Source organism: Elephantulus edwardii, unplaced genomic scaffold (assembly GCF_000299155.1).
Source record: "Elephantulus edwardii isolate Elephantulus edwardi_28Jun2011 unplaced genomic scaffold, EleEdw1.0 scaffold00176, whole genome shotgun sequence".
In the NCBI taxonomy this organism is placed as follows: Eukaryota; Metazoa; Chordata; class Mammalia; order Macroscelidea; family Macroscelididae; genus Elephantulus; species Elephantulus edwardii.
This window is the reverse complement of record NW_006399926.1, coordinates 3746061-3769921: the sequence shown is the minus strand read 5'-3', so window position 1 is coordinate 3769921 and position 23861 is coordinate 3746061. Positions and strand designations below refer to the sequence as shown.

General features: G+C 41.1%; 1 protein-coding gene across 1 annotated transcript in view; it reads right to left on the bottom strand.

The window, feature by feature from the left end:
• ADAR (adenosine deaminase, RNA-specific) overlaps window positions 1-23861 on the bottom strand; it is a 65464-nt gene that overhangs the window by 36947 nt on the left and 4656 nt on the right. Inside the window, exon 2 of the mRNA XM_006895919.1 lies at window positions 10490-10761. Coding sequence (XP_006895981.1) covers window positions 10490-10761 — 272 coding nt within the window. The remainder of the gene's footprint in view (window positions 1-10489; window positions 10762-23861) is intronic.

Genomic DNA, 23861 nt, shown 5'->3' with positions numbered 1-23861 from the left:
AGAGAGAATGGTGCAGCAATGAAGGAATGAAAACCCAAAATCCCTGTAAATGTTCATTAAAACTAATAAAATTTAATAATAATAAAAAAAAAGTTTAAACAATGGTGCAAGGATCTCTGGTGGCCTAGTGGCAAGAAGCTGCACTGCAATCCTGACAGCGCACAGTTTGAATCCACCAGATGCTCTGCTGGAGAAGAAGAGGCAATCACCTCCTTTGCCAGTCAGATCCGATTAGACAGTACACAACAATAAAAGAAAGGGGGGTAAAAAGATAGTGCAAGAGTAAGTGCTCTTGTAAAAATTTCAAAACCAAACTCTCGTAAAGTCAATTACAACTCACCAAGAGCCTATTAGAACAAAACAGAGGGCCCCACAGAGTTTATAAGTCTGCAAAATCTTTACAGAAATAGCGTGCCACCTCTTTCTTCCAGATTGGCTGGTGTTTTCAAAAGGCCCGCCTCTTAGTTAGCCACTGGGCACTTAACCACTGTGTCACGAGGGTTTGTTTCCATAGATATTACAGCCTTGAAAACTCTGCAAAGCAGTTCAACTCTGTCACAAGAGGTTGTAATAAGTCAGAACAGACTTGATGGCACCTACCAGCAATAGGCCACCACCACTACTTCAAATCCTAAACCTCTTTCCCAAAAGTCAGTAAATTTTCCCTGTAAAGGATCAGGTAACTGTCACTGTTGCGCAAAAGTAGTCACAGACATTATGAAAACCAATGGCTATGCTTCAATAAAACCATATTAACAAATACAGGTGGAAGGCTGGGTCTGTGGGCTATTGTTTGGAGACTTCAGCTCTTTCCTGATGGCAACTTCCCAGTTTCTATCATTTCCACTCCTTACTCTTGGTAAGTTTCCACAGTAGCTGCTAGTCCCAAAGTCACCACTACCAAGTCAATTCCGACTCTTAGTGCTGGTCTATTTGGCTTCTGAGGTTGTAAATCTTTATTGGAGGACCCTGCTCATCTTCCCCTCTTAAGGCTATTTGGCACAATAACTGTTGAAGCAGAACTACCTCAAGTAGTTCTCACGGTGGCAAATCACATGAGAGGAGTTTGGCCATTTTTTTCCCTTGGAGGCTCTGGGGGATATGAACTGCTTGTCTTTGGGTTAGCAGTGAAGCTCCTTAACACTAAGCTACCATGGCTCCCTTGCCCTTGGGAGCTGGTAGATTTGAACTAATTGGTCTTCGGATCGGTAGTAACATGTTTTACATACTCTGCCATCAGGGGTCCCAGCTGCCAGTCTGCCATTCCTCCCCACTGCAGTTCTATGTACTTCTTCCCAGTCTGGATCTCTAGGTCAACTCCTTCCTTTACCCAAAGCCAACTGTCCTCATTTCCTGTCCCAAAGTTTCTAAATGGTTCTGGAGAAGGACAGCGACTCATGCCAAAAGGGCCCTTACAAAGGCCTCCTTCCTCACCTGGGTCTTCATTACCATTTGATGATCAATTCAGTTCAATAAACACTTCAAAGGTTCCCTGTGAATTGTGCCCTCTTGGAAAATTTTCTTCTCAGGATTAAATGACACAGCATCAAAACTGTCCTCTTATCTCTTTTCTTACTATCTACCTCAGGCCCTTTCTCTGCCCCTTACAGAGAATCACACTCTTAAGGTTTTAAGCACTTCTTTCTTCATATTCTGTCCCCTAGTTTATTCCTTCCAGTTCCTGAACCTAAACCAGCCGTCTTAAGCAAAAGTGCTCAAATCTATTCGCTCCAGCTACTACCTTGTACTGAAGCTTAAATTGTGAATTTCCAAGTGCCTGGACCATCTGCCCACTTAAGATGTCTTGCCATTATCTTCATTCCCACATATTCTAGATAAATGACTCATTCTCCTCAAACCCAGCTCTTCCTCCTGCTATTCTTATTTCTATTAATGGCATCATTCTCCTCCTAGTTGTTAAAGCCAGAAACCTGAGCCACTCAACTGCCTGCTTGTCTTCCTTGTCTCTTCCCATCTAATCAGGTAGCTGTCCAGTCCTGTTTTGCTGATCACCCTTGTACTCTCTCCAATTCCAGCCCCTCATGAGCTTTTACCAAGGCTCCTAGAAGACTCTAATCTTCCTAACCCAGTACATTCTAATTCAGTGCTGCTTCCACTGATCACACCACTGACTTTCTCGTTACAGATATCTTTAAATGTCACTCTTTAGACTTCTGACTCTTACCTCCCCCAGGCTATGACAGCTCCCTCTTGAACTCCTCCCACTCAGCTTGTTACACCTTTTACCACAGCTCCTGGATATGCAAATAGTCAACCCCTGAAACACATGGGCTTGAATTGTATGGGTCTGCTTATGTGTGGTGTGTGAGCTGTGTACCTTTGAGTCAGAATTGACCCATAGCTGACCCTTCGGTGGGCTTTCAGAGGCAGTTAATGACACAGGAGAAGACTGTCCATCCTTCTCCCACAGAGCAGGTGGTGGATTTGAACTGTGTGCCTTCAGGACTGCAGTGCAGCTTCTTGCCACAAGGTATATCATGCAACACAAATCAAGTCGGTGTAAGCAGTCTGTCTCCAGTAACTGTATGTTGTTGTTGTTAATATGTGCTGTCGAGCTGCCTGCAACTCAGAGCGATCCTATGTACAACAGCCCTAACCCCTGCTCTATCCTCTGCCAATCTTTTTATCTCTGACACACCCACCCCTATTACTCCAGTCACTGAGCCAATCCATCTCATCAAGGGTTTTCCTCTCTTGTGCAAAGACTAATGTCTGGATCAGATACACCTTAATCTCCAGACTCACATCGTTGCTCTTCAGCACTTTGGAGAGGTCCCTGACAGTAGACTCTCAATGCCATTCGTCTTTTACTTTCTTGGATGCTGGTACCATGAGTGATGATTATAAATAATATCAATCTCTTCACCATCTATCATGATGCTGTCAATTGGACCAGTGATGAGAATCTTTGTTTTCTTGATGTTGAGCTTCAATCCATATTGAAGACTGCAGTCCTTGGCCTTCTGTAGGAAGAGCTTCAAGTCCTCCTCAGTTTCAGCAAGCAGGGTTGTATCATCCTGCATAATGCAGATTGTTAATAGATCTTCCACCAATCCTGATGCCACATTTCTCCTCATAGAGTCCAGCCTCCCCGATAATCTGTTCTGCATATAGGTTGAAAAGGTATGGAGATAGGGCACATCCCTTGCATACACCCTTCCCAATTTTGAACTATGCAGTATTTCCTTACCTCAATAAAAAGTGTTCGCTAGAGATTCCTATGTATTTCTCATTGTTTAATATAATACTGTAGACTTTGACTTTACCATGAAACACACACAAAGGGGCTCTCTAAGGGTTGCTGGTAGTTCTCCCAAGAAGCAGAAGTCATGAAACTACAAAGAAAAGTCTATATATCTCCATATCTATCTATATCTATATTGCTTAATAAATACTATAGTTCGAGGTCTTCAGCTGAGGTTGTCCACCATCTCAAGGGGAATAAATCCATGACAATGACTTTTGTGAGAAAAAGAAATGAATAAAGCTGTCATTGCAGCGAAACTAGCAGGCTTGGAAACACTGCACCTTATGCAAAAGCTCTTTTTATCTTATCCTGAAAAGGAAGCTTTTAGGTGAATGCAGCATATAATACACATGCAAAGTATACACTAATCAAATGTTTATGCTATTGATAAGATTTCTGATTAAAAGTAACCTATCAGTAGGTAAGTTTTGGGGGTATCAATATGTATACCTATGCTCATAGCTGCATTATTCACAACAGCAAGAAAATGGAGATAATCCAAATGTTCATCAACGAATGGGTAGAGAAACTATGGTACAGTCACACAATGGAATACTAATGCAGCACTAAGGAACAACAATGTATTCGGAAAATATGACAAAACATGGGAAAGTCCCTCTCTAGAGAATATTATGTTGAATAGATCCATATTTATTACCATTCCAAAAAAGGGTGATCAAACAGTGTGAAAATTATAGAACAATATAATATGTAAGCAAGATCCTATTGAAGATTATCCCAAAACACTGGAACAGTACTTCAACAGAGAATTGTCGGATGTGCAGGCTGGGTTTAGAAGAGGCTGTGGCACTACGGATATTATAGCCAATTTTACATAGATCTTAGCTGAAAGCAGAGAGTGCCAGAGGAATGTCTGTGTTTCACTGACTACGCAAAGGTATTTTTTGACTATGTGGATCATAACAAACTGTGGTTAACCTTTGAGGAGAATGGGAATCCCAGAACACATGACTGCATTTATGTGAAACCTATACTTGGACCGGGAAGCAGTCATCAAAAGAGGAAGGAAACACTACATGGTTCAAAATCAGGAAAAGCATACGTCAGGGATGCATCCTATCTTTATGACTTTTTTTTTTCTATAATTATATTTTATTAATTTTCATAAACATTTACAGAGATTTTGGGCTTCCACTCATTCATTGTTGCACTATTCTCTCTACCCTCCTCCCAGTTTGTTCTTGTCCAAATGCCACAGTGCTTGTCAAAGCCAGTTCTGATTAATCTTCTTTGTCAGTGTATCCTTTGCCATTCCCTATCACTCCTCCCTGAGAGAGACTTCACCCTGAGTCATAAGGAAAAGGGGACGGCGTATTCTCTTAGCTACTTCCTGCTGAAAAGGGACGCTGTGGGTTTCAGGGTGAAGATCTTCTCTCACTACTCTAAAGGGCCCCTTTGGCAGTAGGAAACACATAGACTATTATGGAGATTGATTTTGGAATTCAGATGCACTCTTATTGATTGTGCTTGGCTGTACATGTACATATCCTTGAAGATGTATCATGGGGGTGTTGCAACCTAGAAGACACAAATTTGACTAACAAGTTATAAGTACATGAGTCCAAAAATTATGGAAAAGTAAAAGAAAAGATTCTTTCATTGTTTTACAAACCCTCCCCCAGGTCCCCTCCACCATGCAGCCCTCGCTCTAGTCTCCTGTGATGACAGAAATACCCAGTTACATCTCTCTTCATCTGTGGGGCTGGACTTTTACGAGGAGGAATGTGTGATCAAGATTGGAGGAAAACTCATCAACAACTTGCATTATGCAGATGACACAACTTTGCTTGCTAAAACTGAGGAGGACCTGAAGCATTTGCTGCAGAAGGTCAAGGACTGCAGACTTCAATATGGTTTGAAGCTCAACATCATGAAAACAAAGATTCTCACCACTGGGCTGACTGGCAGCATCATGATAGACAATGAAGAGATTGAGACTTTTGACAGCTTTAGTTTGCTTGGCTCCAAAGTCAATACTCTTGGTACTAGCAGCCAGTAAATTAAAAGACAAATTGCATTGGGAAAGTCAGCTGTCAAAGACCTCTCCAAAGTACTGAAGAGCAACAATGTCTGTCTGGAAACTAAGGTATGCCTGATCTAGGCCACCATCATGAAAGAGATTGAGACTGTTAATGGCTTTAGCTTGCTTGGCTTTACCATTAACACTCTTGGCACCAGCAGCCAGGAAATGAGAAGCAAACTGAACTGGGAAAATCTGCTATAAGAAATCTCTCCAGAGTACTGAAGTGTAACAATATCATCCTAGAGACCAAGGTGCACCTTATCTAAGCAATGGTCTTTGCAATAATTTGTTATGCATCAGAAAGCTAAATGGTGATCAAGGATGATAGAAGAATTGATGCCTTTGAGTTGAAGAGTACTGAACATTTCATGGGCTGCTAAGAAAATAAACAGGTCTGTCCTAGAAAGGGTGAAACCAAGCTGCTCTTTAGAGGCATGGATTTTCAAGCTCCCTCTCTCATACTCTGGGCACGTCCATGGGAGGGACCAGTCCTTGGAGAAGGACATCATGTTTGGAAGGGTGGAGGGACAGCACAAGAGAGGAAGGAAGAGCCAGGCTGAGATAGATTGACTCAGTAACCAGGGTAATGCGCATAGGTGTGTTGGAGACAACGAAACTGGCTGTAGCTAGAGCAGAGTTCAGGGCTGTTGTACTCTGCAAAACACTTAACAAGTGATTTGACAGCTCATAACAACATCAACAAATATCATATTACTTTTGAAACACTTAAGCTTTATTCAAAGTTTCCTTCCATACCCTGTCCCCTCCACTATTTGCCTCCAGAGCATGAGAAAACAAACAAAAAAAACCCAAAAAAGTTACATTTAGGTTTTCAACTGTGTGAGGAGTTAGTACTCATTGTTCAAGGTCAGCTATATACACATTTTAAATCATGGCACAAAATTGCAGTGTATTGGAAAGGTAATTAACAGTATAGGCCCTAGATGTTTCTTCAAAAAGCTTAACATAGGAATACCATATGACTCAGCTATTCCACTGCTTGGAATGCACCCTGAGAAAATTAGAACTGAGGTACAAACAGAATTTGTACACCAATGTTCATAGCAGCGTTATTCACCATTACAAGAACATGTAAATAGTCCAAAAGTCCAATCACAATAGAATGGATTGAGAAATTATGGTACATTCACATAGTACGCAACATGCAGGAGCAATGATTTTGAAAATCACTACCTAACTTGGGAGGGACTAGTATGTCGAGAGGTCAAAACAAAGGGAAGAAATGATGAAGTGAAAAAGATGAACAGAAGATGCCAAAAGGCACCTCGAGGAAACAAAGTATTTTAACAAAATGTGCAGACTTAGAATTAGAAAATTAAAAGGGAAAACTAGGTTGGCATTTTTCTAGCTCAAAGAACTAAAAAACAAATTTGAGCCTTGAGCTGCAATACTGAAAGATGCTGTAGGAAAAAATCTTGAATGATCCAGGAAGTATCAAAAGAAGGTTGTTGTTGTTGAGGCCACCAAGTCGAGAACAACTCATAGCAACTCTATGAACAAAAGACCTAATGCCTTTCCATAACTATCATCGTTTCTCCAAGTTCACAGAGTTTCCAGAGGCATGTAGTTTAGGAAGTAGATGCCACTCCTGCTTCCAAACCTGTTTTACAACTGGGAGCTCCACAAAACACTGTCCACAGTGGGAAACAATTCTGGTATTTGATACCCCAATGATAAGAGGTTAATGACAAAGAGAGATGTACAAAGTGTTCTTCCAGATATAACAGCACTAGTTTCATTTAGCAGTAGTTAGGTGTCGTCAAGTTGAGGATGACTGAGAGTTAAGTTTTGCACAAAAGACCTGAACTCTGTTCTAAAACTAACATCATTTCTGTACAGAACTCTGTTCTACAACTACCATAATTTCTGTACATTTATAGAGTTTGTAGAGTTTCCAGAAGTGGATGCCACTCCTACTTCCCAGCAAAAATCAATCTGGAAGCTCATCCAAACACTGGACGTAATATACATAATTAAATTAATTCAAAAGAAGTTGGAAAAAATACAGTCACTGTACCAAAAAGAACTGGCTGACACGGAATTTTCTCAATTTCCTAATTTTTTACTTTAGTGGTTGGCAATCAAGATACATGCATTAATAATAACTGGTGGCTGGAATGAAAAAATTTGGAAACAAAGAAGAGAAATAATTATTTGGAAAATAAGGCCTTGGTGACAGAAATGAGGCTAGAGATTGCATGCTTAGATTTTCTACAGAGATTTATTCATTGCAAATACTTCTTTTAAGAACAAAACAAAACCATAAATGGCAACTACACACATGGACCTTACCTGACAGACTACACAGGAATCAGAATGACTACCTCTGTGGAAAGGGAAATTAAAGAAGCTCACTATCAGCAGTCAAAACAAGGCCAGGGAGTTGACTGTGGAACAAAACATTAACTACTCACATGCAAGTTCAAATTAAAGGCGAAGAATATTAAACTATTCAATGAAAACAAAAAGACAACTTTGAGTCTATCTAAACTGAATTAAAAATCATTTCAAGAAAAATTTGATGCGTTCAACAATAACAACCAAAGAACAGACACATTTTGAAATGACATCAAGAACATCATCCATGAAGAAAGCAAAAGATGTGTAACCACTGTGGAAGATGGTAGGGCAGTTTCTCAAAAAGTTGCAAACAGAGATACCATTTGACCCAGCAATTCACTACTAGGAATATACCCCAAAGAGACCATAACTGCCACCCAAGAAGATATATGCACACCCATGTTTATTGCAGCTTTGTTCATAATAGCAAGGAGTTGGAAATAACCTAAGTGCCCATCAACAGACTAATGGATAGAGAAGCTGTGGTATATTCATACAATGAAATACTATGCTGCATTGAAAAACAAAGAACTAATGAAATATTATTCAAAATGGGTGCCTTGGAGGACATTATGTTGAGTGAAATATCTCAGTCACAAATACTCAAATATCTCAGTCACAAAAAGGACAAATACTGCATGGTGCCACTGTTGTAAAACAGAACTGACATCGGGGTTGGAGGGAGACTGAGAAAGATGGGTTCAATAATGTATACTACATTGAAACAGATGAGGGAAAAAACTATTTAAAGGGATATGTGATTAGGTATTTTTGTCATGACAGGAGTCCAGAGTGAAGGCTGCATAGTGGAGTGGACCTGTGGGAGGGTTTGTAAAACCATGAAAGATTTTTCCTTTTACTTTTCCAAGAGGGTAGTGTACTAGGGGGGAGGGTTGGGAAGGGAGAAAAGTGCAACAATGAATGAATGGAAATCCAAAGTCTGTAAATTTTCATTGCCATTAAGAATTAATTAAATAAATAATAAAGTATATAAAAAATTTTAAAAAAAAGAAAGCAAAAGACAAGAAAGAGAGAAAAGATGAAAATGGACGTCAGAATGTACAAGTTGCACGGGAATGAGAAGCAGCCAAAACAAGGAGACAGAATGCAGAAGTAAGAGAATCTAACAAGACCTCAAAGAGTTGCTCCAAAAAGACAACTATTATAATGAAATGTGCAAGGAGGTGGAGTCAGAAAACTTTTGCAAAAAGGGAGAATTTCTCCAAATTCTCAAGCACAGAATTTCTCAAGCTGAAAGAACTGAAGAACAAAGTCAAATCTCGAGTTGTGATACTAAAGGATTCTATGGATAAAATCCTGGATGATGCAAGAAGCATAAAAAGATGAAAGGAATAGTGTCAAAAAAGAACTGGTCAACATCAAACCAGTTCAGGACATAGTATATCATATGATTAAGAACCATCGGGAGCTGAGTAATTGCCAAAATATCCCCAGAGCATAAGTTTTACTTGGCAAGAAAAAGAACAAATAAACTTTGCCAACATAACCAGTGGCCTACCAGTTAGAAATTACAATGCAATCCCAAAGGCAAGTGGTTCGAATCCACCAGCTGCACCGTGCGAGGGATGACTTAAAAACCATTAGTATTGATGAAAAAAGTCCAAGCTGCTGTGAAGTCAATAACAAAAAATAAGGCTATAATTGACTCAACAGCACTACGAAGCCTTTTAAAATTTTCTTGGGTGGTGCATATGATTAATACACATGGCTGCTAACCAAAAGGTTGGGTGTTTGAGTCTACTCAGAGGTACTTTAGAAATCTGAGGATGTTATTTTGAATCATTAACTACCGAAAATTCTGAAGTATACAGAGTTCTACTCTGTCAGATCTAGGCACCAAGAGTCAATTTTTTTAAATACTCAAGTATCATTGATAAGGCAGAATATACCTTGTTTAGAGTTCAATTCTATGAATCTGACAAGCACATAGCTTTACCACCATCACCACAATCAAGATGGAAAACACTTCCAATACCCCATTTTTAGTCAACTCCTTCCCCCATTTCTAGTCCCTGGTAACTACTTATCTCTTTCTGTTCCCACAGCTTAGTTTTTCCTAAAATGCCCGGGAATGGAATCATACAAAATGCAGTATTTTGACTCTCCCGTCTTTTGCTTAGTACGAATGGAATTCGCTCCAATGCCGCCAGGACTAGTTTGTTCCTTTTTTACTGTGAACAGTATTTTATTTTTGTACAGATGAATCCCTGTTTATCAATTCGGCAAATACAATGAGATTTTTGTGACAATGAAGAAAACTCCCATAATTCCCCCCTCCCCCATCCTAAAAGTAAGAAGGGCTACTTCGACTTTTCCCAAAGCCTTTAGGAAGCAGGAAGGAGATAGGGAGAGGAGCGCTTCTCAAGGCCAAATTGCGATCAAGGAAGAGCTTGATAAAGGGAAGCAGGCGTCAACAGAGAACCCGTGGACAGGTGCTGTGGGCAGTTAGCTCAGGCCTCGCTTAGAGGCGGGTCCAGCTCCCTACAAGCGCTGCGCCACGGAACTGAGTAATTACCATAATATTCCTAGAGCAGAAGTTTTACTTGGCAAGAAAAGGAACAAATAAACTATGCCAATGTAACACACATATGCCATGGACATAAAATTCACATGAAGTTAGTACAGCTCCAAGAATACAGTGTCACCAAACTGTACGTGTAGGAACTGCTGAGTCGGTGTATGTTTTGCTGTGCACGGTCTCACAACAAAATTCACGTAAAGCTGCAAAAGCCATCTAAGGCTCTAGCGAAATCTGCTCGCTCTTGGGCAGTCTACAGAGCCAGCCACTAGCTCACCTGTCCCAGCCTCACCTGCCACTGGTCCATCACGGTGCTGGAGGCATTTCTCGCCCTCCGGCCAGCAGCACAATCCCCCTCTCCCAGGGTTCCCCGTGCAAACCGCCCGTGCAAACCGCCAGGAGACTCCCCACTCGGTCGACTTCCCACCGCGGTTTCGAGCAAGCAGCGGGACCGCGGGGGATTCGGACAGGAAATATCTCCTTGGACAGGCCCAGGAAGCCGCTCCGAGACTCTTGAAAATGGCTCCAGTTCAATTTCACTTTCGTTTCCTCAGAAAGACGGCCCCTTTAGAAAGTTTAGCTAGGAGGAGGAGTTTATGCAAATCGAGCGCAAACTGGCTGATTTCAAGAGGATCATTACTCTATTTTCTTTCTTGCATAAAATGAGGGAACATACTTTTTTAGGAAAATGCCTAGAAAGACAGTACCACTGAGTTAACAATTTCCGTGACTCGGCTCTCTGAGGAACATGCTGGGTAAAGAAGAAAGAAACCTCAGGACTAAAGAAACAGCGTGCAGGTCTCCCCTGTGCTGGTATTAAAGAGATGCCCTAAAGGGGCTGGGGAGGGGCATGTCTTTAACAACTAAACACCACCAGTAAACTGCTTATTAACATTCCTTACATACTGTAAACAGATGTAAAAGGATACCACCAGTAAAAAAGTAAGAGGACAGTAACAGTGCTCATTTCCACAGTACACCCGCTAAAATTGCAATGACACAGAAACATTATCATGGCCCCTGTGTAAGAAAGACACTCAAATCCCCACAGCTTCCATATTTTGAAAGAAACATTCTTCCATAGTAATCAGGAATGGGGGTGGTAAGGAAGAGAAAATAATAATTATCAACTACAGAACAACTAAAACTCACTACCGTTTGACTTTGAACCAAATGGTAGCTAACACTCTAGAAAGTTTTTGGCTGTAAATCACTAGGGAAGAGATTGTCCAGGTTTCTTCTGTGTAATTTCTGGTGGATTTGAACCACCAGAAAGGCCTTTGAGTTTGCAGAATAACTTCCTAAGGACTAGACCGCCAGAATTACTACTAGTTACTGTTGTTGTTACCATCGAGTCGGAACCCTCCCATAGCTGACCCTCCAGAGATGATTTTCAGAGGCAGTTAATCACATGGGAGGAGATTGCCCATCCTTCCCCGTGGAGCAGTGGGTAAATTCAAACCATGTGCCTTCAGAATTGTTGCACAACTTCTTGCCACTAGGCCACCAGAGCTCCCTACTACCTACTAGTAAAGAGAACATATTATTATTAATGTGAGTGAAGGGAAAGTCCGAAAAGAAAGGTGCCGGGAAGTGGACAAGAGCTAAAGGCAATAAAGGCAAACACTATTCCATATACAATGCTGTCATAACAGTAATAATAATTCTAATAATCTATGACTAGATAGTCCAAAGGCACATGGCACAGTTCAACGTCACCAGCTGCTCCCAGATAGAAAGATGGCAATCTCCCTACAACCAGGAGAAGATAAAGTAGATGAATGGGATCTTCTAAGAATCAAATCCCTATGCACATCCAAAAACTCCTCCAACAGGGTAAAAAGGGAAGCCACAGACAGGGGAAAAGTATTTGGAAATAACATATCAGATAAGGGACTTCTATCCAGAATTTATAAAATACTTGAGCACCACAATAAGATAAAGGTAAATAATCCAATAGAAAAATGGGCACAGGATATGAACAGGCACTTCACTGAAGAAGACATTCAGATGACTAACAAGCACATGAAGAAATGTTCAAAATCCATAGCTCTAAGAGAGATGCAAATTAGAAAGATGGGCAATCTCCTCCATTGGGATTTACTGCCTATGAAAACCCATCGGAAGGTCAGTTATAAGTACCTTTCAAATACACAGCACCAAACAACAATGTGTGTATATAGACAGACACCCAGGGAGAATGGGACTACACTCAGGAATATTTATAGCTAAGGCTGTATACAATGTTCTACATTCTACTCTGGTGAGTAGCAAATGAGGCTTAAAGAGTTTGTAAATAGCCAAAGTGCAACTATTGGTCAACTGGTCTCTCACCATCAGGAGTGAGGTGAAGAAAATCAAAGATGCAGGGAAACAATTATTTCCAAGAGTACGGGAACCTCAGCCTCAACAACCCTGAAACCAGAACAAGAAGTTGACTGGTTACCAACTGCTTTGACTGAGACAGAAAATCTTGGATAGAGTCAGATGTAGGACTTACATCAGAAAACTATTCCCAGCTTCCCAGCCACCACCACCATTCATTGATGTAAGCACAAATGAAGAAGTTAATATACATTACTTAATTTCATCTTCACCATGCTTCTACAAGGAAGACATTATTCTTATAGATGTGGAAATGAAGGCTTGGCTACACTGCTGTACATCCAGGTCTAACTGGGGAAAGGCCTCTCTTCATCATCACTACTCTATATTTGTCCTGGTCACAGTATTACGTTAAAAAGAAAATTCTTCCATATTCCACGTTAAATGGTCCATTTTTGTTATCTAGAAGGAAAAATGGAATTTATTTTGTGATTAGTTTTAATACACCTGTTTGTTCAGGATGGCTAAGAAATAATTCTGTATATAACTCCAATGTTCAATAGGCTTCCCTGTTACCTGTGAGAAATTAATTTTTCTATGTTTAATAATTTTATCCCTATAACATTTATAAGGCAATCTCTTCATATTATTGGTTCCAGTGGGAACCCTTCTTTACTATACTTTTATCCCACTCTGTTGCCAACCAACCAACCAACCAACCAACCTACCAACCAGCCAATCTCCACTGTTCTCATTCCATCCACTCAGTTACCAACCAACCAGCTAACCTCCTCTGCCTAATCAACTAATCTCCTCTGCCTTCTCATTCCATCTACCTAGTTACTAACTAATCAATCTCTACTATTCTCTCACTCCATCTAGTTTACCTACCAACCAATCAACCAACCAACTAACCAGCAAACCAACTAATCAATCTCTTCTGTTCTCTCACTCCATTTAGATTACCAACCAACCAACCAACCAACCAACCAAACAATTGCCATGAAGATGATTCTAACTCATGACCATCCTATAATTGTCCAAATAAGGCTGTGCTCCACAGAGTATTGAATGGCTGTGATCTTTTGGAGGAGATCACCACCAGGCCTTTCTCAAGTGCCTCTGGGCTGGCAAAAACATCCAACTTTTGATCAGCAGATGAGTACAACTCATGACTCCAGTCCAACCTGCTGATCACCTCCAAATTTCAAATTCCACAGTATGCTATACTCTCTCTCCCCGTGTCTTTATACATCTGAATTATTTTTTTTTTAGATTTCTATGTCAAACTTTATTGTTATCCTTATTTGATTTCTTATATGAAGATGGCTTCTTTGTTCTATTGAGTTGGCAGACACCTGAATTCTTGATCTAGAATGTGCTTCCTACATCACTTCTGGTGAACCCCTAGGAGTCTTTCAAGATTTGCTTCAAATATTACCTCCTAAGGAAGCCTTCTCCCATTCAGGTGGAGGTTGCTTGTTCCTTATTCATGTTTCTCTATCACTTATTATATATCCTTACTAGAGGACTCTCTGATGGCCTAGTTGGTAGGGTGCTGCACTGCTAACCCAGAGGGACTGTCCAAATCCACCACCTGCACTGCTGGAGAATAATGGGCACTCTCTTCCCAAGTGATTTATAGTCTCTGAGAACCACTGAAGGGCCAGCTAGGACGTGGTTCAGACTCTACAGCAATGTGTTTGTGGAATATCCACACACTCTACTGAAATAGCCTCACTCAATCCTGTAATAAAAGATCATTAAGCACTGAGTATGTGTCAGATATCTGAGAGCTGGACATTGAATAGAGATGACATAACAATTATTGATGTCTTTGAGCTATGGTGTTGGAGGAGAGCACTGAACATCCCATGACTGCCAAAAGAAAAATATATTTTGGAGAGGGTGCAGCCAGAGTGCTCTTTGGAGGCAAGGATGATAAGGCTTTGCCTCACATATTTCAGACATGTTGCTAGGAGGGGCTATTCCTTGGAGAGGGTCATGATGCTTGGAAGGGTGGAGGGTCGGTGAAGAAGAAGACCCTCAACCAGGTGGATTGACATGATGACTGCTGCCATGGGCTGTGATGTGTGTGCAGGATTGAACAGGGTTCAGATCTGTTGTTCACAGGGTCACTATGAGATGTACTTGACTCAATGTCACCTAACAACAACATGTGCCAGATACTAGGTTAAGTACAGAGATAATCAGAGAATAAAGGTGTAGTCCTTCAGTCAGCCTGGTGGAAAAGATGTATCTCTAAATAATCATCACAATATTAGGTATGAGTTGTTTAGATGTCTGCCTTTAGGATTGCAGTCTTCTCTTTGGGAGGGAATATGGTTTCTATAACTTCATACCCTTCTGCACAGTGACCTCCAGATTAACTGCTTGAATAACAATCAGCAGGGGCTGGGGGGGGGGGAAGAACAGAAAGTTTACAATAGGAAATGTCAAAAAACATATGAGAAGCTGCTCAATATCATTGTTATTGTTATGTGCTATCGAGTCGCTTGCGACTCATAGCGACCCTATGTACAACAGCCCTAAACTCTGCTCTGTCCTGTGCCAATCTCACTGTCTCTGACACATCCATCCTAATTACCCCAGTCATTGAATCAATCCACTTCATAGAGGGCCTTTTCCCCTTCTGCACTGTCCCTCCACCCTACGAAGCACGATGTCCCTCTCCAAGGACCTGTCCTTCCTTACAACATGTCCAAAGTATGTTAGACAGAGTCTCAGAATCCTTGCCTTCAAGGAGCTGCCCAGTTTAACCCTTTCCAGGATGAATCTGTTTGTTTTCCTAGCAGTCCATGGTATTCTCAATACTCTTCTCCCGCACCACAGCTCAAAGGCATCAATTCTCGTTCTATCCTCCTTAGTCACTGTCCAACTCAGTATCATTACATTAGCAATATTCATATTAAAGCTGCTGTAAGGTGCCACTGCCTATTACCAGAGACTGGCAACATTAACTGTGTGGCCATCCCTGTGGCAGCAAGAATGAAGAGTGGTTCCTCGTCATGCTGGAAGGATGGGAACTGCCTTGGAAACCAGTTTGCCATTATTTAGGAAAGGCGCTGCTAAACACACATGATATTCCAGGCCTTTACTCCTGGTTATATACTTCACAGGAAAGTGCTTAATACACTAAGATATGTGTACTAGAAGCTCATAGTAAATTATTCACTATCGCCCTAAACTGGAAACCATTGAAAATAGCCATCAAAAGCAAAATGGATAAATACATGGTGGGATGGTTTTCCCAAGGAATATCACAGCAGCAAAAGGAAAACCACATGCAATAATGGCATGAAAAAAAGATACTGAATAATAATAATAATAATAATAATAATAATAATAAAGCTATCACAGGAAATAAGCTATACACATAGTGCATGATTCCACTTATCTTAAATCAGGTAAAGTCAAACCATGGCTAAAGTAAATTACACACTTCATCAAAGATAGGGGTTACCCTGAGGGAGGAAGGAAGGGGGTTCGGCTAGGGAGGAATTTTCTGTGGCGCTGGCTGACTTCCTGACGTGGATGCTGTTATGTGCCTATTTTCTTACCCATCATTAAACTACTATGTTTTAAGTACAGTTTTTAGAAGTTAAACAAAATCTTGCAACAATTTCTGTCCTTCTCCTCCTGGCCTAGTCTCCACTTAAACGAAATGAGTTTTGTCTTACCTCTGCCTTCTTCTCTTCAGGCTAAGAAATCCCACAACATTTAGCCCTTTTTGAGTAATGATTCAGAGATAATTTCTTTAATCACAGCTACAGCATGGCTGCCCCAACCCTTACCCCCCAACCCCTCGTAACCTATCATAAGATGCAAGAGAGAAGCAGAAAGAGCAATTTATTTTCCGAACAGAAGGTCAGTTTATGCCTGGAAACAAGAACAACTGCTATTGTCATTTAATCTTAGCAGCTCAAGTAACTGCAGACAGTCTTATTCATAAACGGTTCATCTCCTCCCCCTCAGTAATTGTTTTAACTCCCACAGGGTTGTGAGGTGATGACGTAAATTTCTTTGCTGTTCTATTGTAGGGCTGGGACAATTAAATGAAGCTCTTTAAATAATAGCTGGGGTTTTTTGTTTTTTTGTTTTTTTTTTTTTTAAAACCAACCAACTAGACATAGACAAGCAAACATTACAATACACACAAAACTAAACTCATTGTTGTCCAGTTGATTCCAACTCATACTGACCTTTATAGGACAGAGTAGAACTACTTCATGTAATTTTCAAGATCGTAAATCTTTACAGAGCAGATAGCCTCATCTTTGTGGCGTGGCTAGTGGGTTCCAACTACCAACCTTTTGGTTACCAGAAAGGGCTTTAGCCGCTAAAGCACCAGGGTTCCAACTGAAAATAAAAATTGCCCTTACTCCTCCACTGTTAATTCACTTTTGCCTCCCTTTGCTGTGCAGAAGAGCATTCACAAGCACATTGAGGTCATCTGGGGTGTTCACCTCCCCAGGGGCCTGTGAATGTCTCCTGATGGGTGACAAAGCAATCCCAAATGGGATCCTTCATGCATACACAACCAAGGACTAGTTACTAGTTACTTTTTAATTATTAAGAGTTACCATTTAAAATTAGATATTCATAAACAAAAAAAGTTTACTGAGCCGCTCTACACTGTATTCTTAGAAGCCTGGCTTCCACACAACATTCCCAACTATGTGCTTTCAGAGGGCTGGACACCCCCAGTTATGGGGGAGATAGGTTCCTGTGTTGCTTTTATATTCCAATTGCTGCTATTCTTGTCTTTTAACCAAAAAAGCTGTTAGTCTGACTTTGTAATTATTAAATTGGTTTGTGTTGGATCTTCTGTTTCATCTTACTTTGTGCAGGGATGCATATTCACAACAGACTTTTTAGTCTATAATTTCCTGTAACCAGACTTCACCACACATATGGGCTACATCCGCTTGGATCATCTATCTCCCTACTGTAAAGCAGATGTCTGCAAACTGCTTCACTATTTGCACACATAAAGTTGTACTGCAATAGAAATGAGCTGCCTGTGAATGTATAAACAACTTGTAACAAAGTACCAAAGAAAGTAATAGAGTACAGAGTTATTTATATGTTGTGTAGTTATGTGCCATAAATCACCTGTCTACAACATCTCTGAACTCTGCTCTATCCTGAGCCAGTCTCATTGTCTCTGACATACCTACCCCATTATCCTAGTTACTGTGTCAATCCATCTCATTTGGGGTCTTCTTCTCCTTCACTGTTCCTCCACCCTTCCAAGTATGATGTCCTTGACTAGAGACTGGTCCCCCCAGCCACATGCCCAAAGTTTGTGAGACGGGCTTCAAAATCTTTGCTTCCAAGGAGCAGTCTCCTTTCACTCTCTCCACGACAAACCTGTTTGTTCACCTGTCAGTCCACGTTATGTTTAATACTATTCTCCAGCACAACTCAAAGGCATCCATTCTTCTGTCATCTTTGGTCCCTGTCCAGCTCTCTGATGCATAACAAGTAACTGCAAATTACTATGGCCTGGATTAGGTGCACCTTAGTCTCCAGACCGACATCGTGGCTCTTTAGCACTTTTGAGAGGTTCCTGACAGCAGCCCTCCCCCAAGAGCAATTCATCTTTTGATTTCCTGACTGCTGGTGCCAAGATTGTTGAATATGGAGCCAAGCAGGGTGAAATTGTTTTCTTGATGTTGAGCTTTAATCCATACTGAAGACTGCAGGCTTTGACTTTATGTAGCAAACGTCTCAGGTCCTCCTTAGTTTCTGCTACAGTATTTAAATATGAGAGATTTCTGCTCCCTCAGTTTGACCTACTGTGCTGGCTTGTATATTGCTTTGGTGCTGGATGCTGGAAGTCTTTAATATACCAGCAGAGTCACTCATGGTGGACAGGTTTCAAGGAGCTTTCAGACTAAGAAAGACTAAGCGAGACTTGCCATCTTCTTTTGAGTAATGGATTCTTGAAAACTCTCTGAATAGTAGCAGCACTATATTGTCCAATACAGTGCCAGAAGATGGCCCTTCAGATTGGAAGCTTCCTGCAAGGGCAATGTCCTCATCTCCACAGCAAGGGAAAAAAGAGAACAGGGCAAGCTTGAAATAATCTCTGTCTTGATTTCTGTAGCATTTCCAAGGGAAAGCAGCCATTCTACCAATAGTTAATTTGCAGAAACTCAATTTGCCAAATGGCTAATTTGATGAAAAAGCAATTCACTAAACAGCCAATATGTTGAACTTACTGTTTGCTTTAAGATTCCTAGTGTAATTACTAGTTTTTCTTGTTTTCAAAAATAGTATTTATTGTTGTCGTTGTTGTTATGTGCCGTCGAGTCATTTCTGACTCATAGCGACCCTATGCACAACAGCCCTAAACCCTGCTCTATCCTGCGCCAACTGCACCGCCTCTGACACACCCATCCTGATTACCCCAGTCACCGAATCAATCCATCTCATAGAGGGTCTTCCCCTCCTGCACTGTCCCTCCACTCTCCCAAGCATGATGTCCCTCTCTAAGGACCCGTCCCTCCTGGCAACATGTCCAAAGTATGTCAGGCGAAGTTCCAGAATCCTTGCCTCCAAGGAGTAGCTTGGTTTAATCCTCTCCAAGGTGAATCTGTTTGTTTTCCTGGCAGTCCATGGTACATTCAGTACCCTTCTCCAGCACCACAGCTCAAAAGCATCCACTCTCCGTCTGTCCTCCCTAGTCATTGTCCAACTCTCTGATGCATAACAAGTGATTGCAAATACCATGGCCTGTATCAGGTGCATCTTAGTCTCCAGAGAGACACTGTTGCTCCTGAGTACCTTTGAGAGGTCCCTAACAGCAGACTTTCCCATCGCGATATGCTTTTTGATTTCCTGACTGCTGGTACCAAGAGTGTTGACTGTGGAGCCGAGCAAACTGAAGCTGTGAACACTCTCAATCTCTTCGTCATCCATCCTGATGCTGCTAATTGGTCCAGTGGCGAGAATCTTTGTTTTCTTGACATTGAGCCTTAGTCCATACTGAAGGCTGCAGTCCTTGACCCTTCACAGCAAGTGCATGAGGTCTTCCTCAGTTTCAGCAAGCAGGGTTGTGTCATCTGCATAACGCAGATTGTTAATAGATCTTCCACCAATCTATAGTAGGAAATGTATTTTGCCCTGCTCTGTGAAGGAAGGCATTTGGAGAACTGGAGTTGTTGGTAGGTACCATCATATTGACCTGGTATAGCAACCCGATGAACAACAGATCTGAATCTGTACCATCCTCAATCTCTGTCATGCTCAGGCTAACTGTAGTAGGCACAATGTCGATCAATCTTGTTAAGAGTCTTCCATTCTTTCCCTGACCTTCAATCCCTTCCCAGTATGAGGTCTTCTTTCTTCCCAGTATGATTCCCTCCTGACAACACGCTCAAAGTACGTGAGATGTTTCACCATCTTTACCTCTAAGGTGCATCCTGGCTGCACTTCCTCTAAGATGGACTTGTTTGTTCTTTTGGCAACAATCCACGGGATATTCAATACTCTGCTCCAATGCCACAATTCAAAGGAATTGAGTCATCTACTGTATTCCTTATTCATTGTAGAATTTTCAGAATGCATAGGAAGTAACTGAGAAAATCATGGTTTGCATGAGGCACACCTTAGTCTTTAAACTGACATTCTTGCTTGATAGTATTTTAAAGAGGTCCCTGACAGCAGATTTACCCAATGCAACATGACTTCTAATTTCTTGATTGCTGTTTCAGTGGATGTTGATTGTGGATCCAGATCCATCTACCATGGAGCTGCCCATTGGTGAGGATTTTTTTTTTTTAAAAATGGTGAGATGTAAAGTAAAGGCTGTAGTCTTTGATCTTCTAAAATGAGTGTTTTAAGTCTTCTTCAACTTGTGCAAAGTTGTATCATCCTTATAATTCAGCCTTCCTCCATGCTAATGCCATATTTATAAAGTTCAGCTTCTCATATCACTTGCTTAGTAAGCAGGTCAAGTAGGTATGGAGAAAAGGTATCCCTATTTACATATTTCCTGATTTTAGAAACATATGCAGTGTTTTTTTGTTCTTTGGGGACTATTGTTCCTTGGTCTATGCATAGGTTTCGAATAAGCACAATTAAGTGTCCTGGGATTCCCAATCTCAATGTTAGTCATAATTCAGTATGATTTACACAGTCAAATGTCTAGCCAGTAAAATACAAATAAACATTTTTCTGGTGTTCTGTGATTTCAGCCAAGATCTGTTTGACAACAGCAATGATGTTCCTTGCTCCATGGTCTCTTCTGGGTCCAGTCTGAATTTCTGAAAGTTCACTGTTGATTATGGTTCAAGCTGCTCTTGAACAAACTTCAGCAAGAATTTTACTTGCATGTGATATTAATGATATTGTTCATTAATTTCTGCAAACTGCTGGATTAGCTTTTTTGGAAATGGGAACAAATACGGACTTCAGAGAGTTGGCTGGCCAGGTAGCTGTCTTTGAAATTTCATTGCAGAGACTGGTGGGCACATCCAGGACTGCATTTGTTAAAACATCTCGAGTGGTATTCTATCATTTCCTAGGGTCTCCCCAACCCCATGCCTTCAGTGCATATTGGACTTCTTCTTTTGCTAGCATTGGTCTCTTGATCACATACTATTTCCTGAAATGGTCTAATGTTGACTAATTCTTTTTGGTAGTGACTCTGGGTCTGATGCTTTCTGCTTCATTAAATTTTGCCCATAGAATCCTCTCATACTGCAATTTGAGGTTGAACTTGTACTTCAGTTCTTTCAGCTTAAGAAATGCTGAGCATTACTCCATCTGAGCCATCACAGTAGACTCTACCTCGAGGAGGCATTTGTTTCCTATTTGAATTTTGAAGGTGTTCCAACCTTTAGGGTTTATCTTCAGGCTCTATAGTCAACAATGTTCTTCGTCACCTACAGGGTTTTTGAAGGCCTATTTCAGAATCTCTTGTCTGACAGGTTGCCTTATTGTGGTGGCTTGCATGTTGCAGTGATGCTGAAAGTTATACCATTGTTGCTGTTATGTGTTGTCGAGTCGCTTGCGACTCAGAGTGACCCTATGCACAATGACCCTATGCACAACAGCCCTAAACCCTCCTTTATTCCTTGCCAACCTTACTGTCTCTGACACACCTACCCCCAATACCCCAGTCACTGAATCAACCCATCTCATCCAGGGTCTTTTCTCCTGTGCTCTCCCTCCACCTTCCCAAGCATGACGTCCCTCTCCAAGGACTGACTCCATCTTGCAACACGTCCAAAGTATGTCAGATGAAGTTTTAGAATCCTTGCCTCTGAAGGGCAGCCTGTCTTCATCCTCTCCAGGATGAACTTGTTTGTTCTCTTAGCAGTCCATGGTATATTCAATACTCTTCTCCAACACCACAGCTCAAAGGCATCAACTTTCCTTCTATCATCCCTAGTCATTGTCCAGTTCTGTGATGATGCATAGCATGTAATTGCAAAGACCATGGCCTGTATCAAGCACACCTTAGTTTCCAGACTGACATCATTGCTCTTCAGTACTTTGGAGAGGTCTCTGACAGCAGACTTTCCCAATGTAATTTGTCTTTTTAATTTTCTGGCTGCTGGTACCAAGAGTGTTAACTAGAGAGTCAAGCAAACTGCAGCTGTTAACAATCTCAATCTCTTCATCATCTATCATGATGTTGCCAATTGGCCCAGTGGTGAGAATCTTTGTTTTCGTGATGCTGAGCTTCAATTCAAATTGAAGGCTGCAGTCCTTGACCTCCTGCAGCAAGCACTTCAGGTCCTCCTCAATTTCAGCAAGTAGGGTTGTATCATCTGCTTAATGCAGACTGTTGCCACCCTTCTAATAGAGCCCAGCCTCCCAGATAATCTGTTCTGCATAAGGATTGAAAAGATATGGAGATAGGATACATTCTTGATACACACCCTTCCCAATTTTGAACCATGCAGCGTTTCCTTGCTCTGTTCTGATGACTGCCTCCTGGTCCAAGTATAGGTTTCACATAAGCACAATCAAATGTTCTGGATTCTAGTTCTTCTCAGAGTCAGCCATAGTTTGCTGTGATTCATACAGTCAAATGCCTTTGCATAGTCAATGAAACACAGATAGACATTCTTCTGGTACTTTCTGCTTTCAGCCAAGATCCACCTGACATTTGCTGTAATATCCCTAATACCACGGCCTTTTCTAAATCTAGGCTGCATTTCAGGCAATTGTCTGTTAATGTGCTGTTTCAGTTGTTTTTGGATAATTTTCAGCAGGATCTTGCTTGCATGTGAAATCAATGATATTGTTCTGTAGTTTCCACACTCTGTTGGTTCACCTTTCTTTGGAATGGGAACAAATATAGATCTCTTCCAGTAAGTAGGCCTAGTGGTTGTCTCCAGATTTCTTGGCACAACTTGGTGAGCACATCCAAGGCAGTATCTGTTTGTTGAAATATGTCAATCGGTATACCATCAATTCCTGGGGCCTTGTTTTTTGCCAATTCTTTCAGAGCCACTTGAACTTCTTCATCACCACAGGCTCTTGCTCATATGTTGTTTCATGAAATTCTTGTGTGTCCACCAATTCCTTTTGGTACAATGACTCTGTATACTCTTTCCATCTTCTTTTAATGCGTCCTGAATCATTTAATATTCTGCCCAAAGAATCCTTAAGTATTGCAACTCGAGGTTTGAATTTGTTCTTCTGTTCCTTCAGCTTAAGAAATGCTGACTCTGGCCCTTTTAATTTTCTGACTCCAGCTCTTTGCACAGAGCTATACCATAAGTATTTAAAATATTAGCAAGACCACTCATGGTGGACAGGCTTTAGTAGAGCGTCCAAACTAACACAGACCAAGAAGTAGGACTGTCTATTCACTTCTGAAATAATATGCCTTCAAAACCCCTATGGTATTGACTACAGAAGTGCTGATTTAAAAAAAAAAAAAAGAAGTGTTGATTTTCTGGGAATTGGCATAGAGCAGCTGTGATGGATTAGGATATTTCAAATTGGCTGCTTATGATTTTTCTGGTTTGGCAGCTGTGATGTACTCATTTCCCTAATGAGGTCTGATATAATGTCATTCTTCTTTAATGAGGTTTGTTATGCATGGCCAATTGGTTGAGGAGGAGCTTCATCAGGGGTGTGGTTTGCATCAAGTGTATGAAAGTCTAGCAGATCTAGCTTGATTTGCATCTCTCCCCCCTCTCGTTAGTTCACTGGACAACAGTGTGCCTTATCTTTCAACCTTGGATTCATCAGCCTCCAGCATCTGCAAACATGTAAGTCACAATCCCTTCGGACAAATCAATTTCTCTTTCTACACACACACACACACACACACA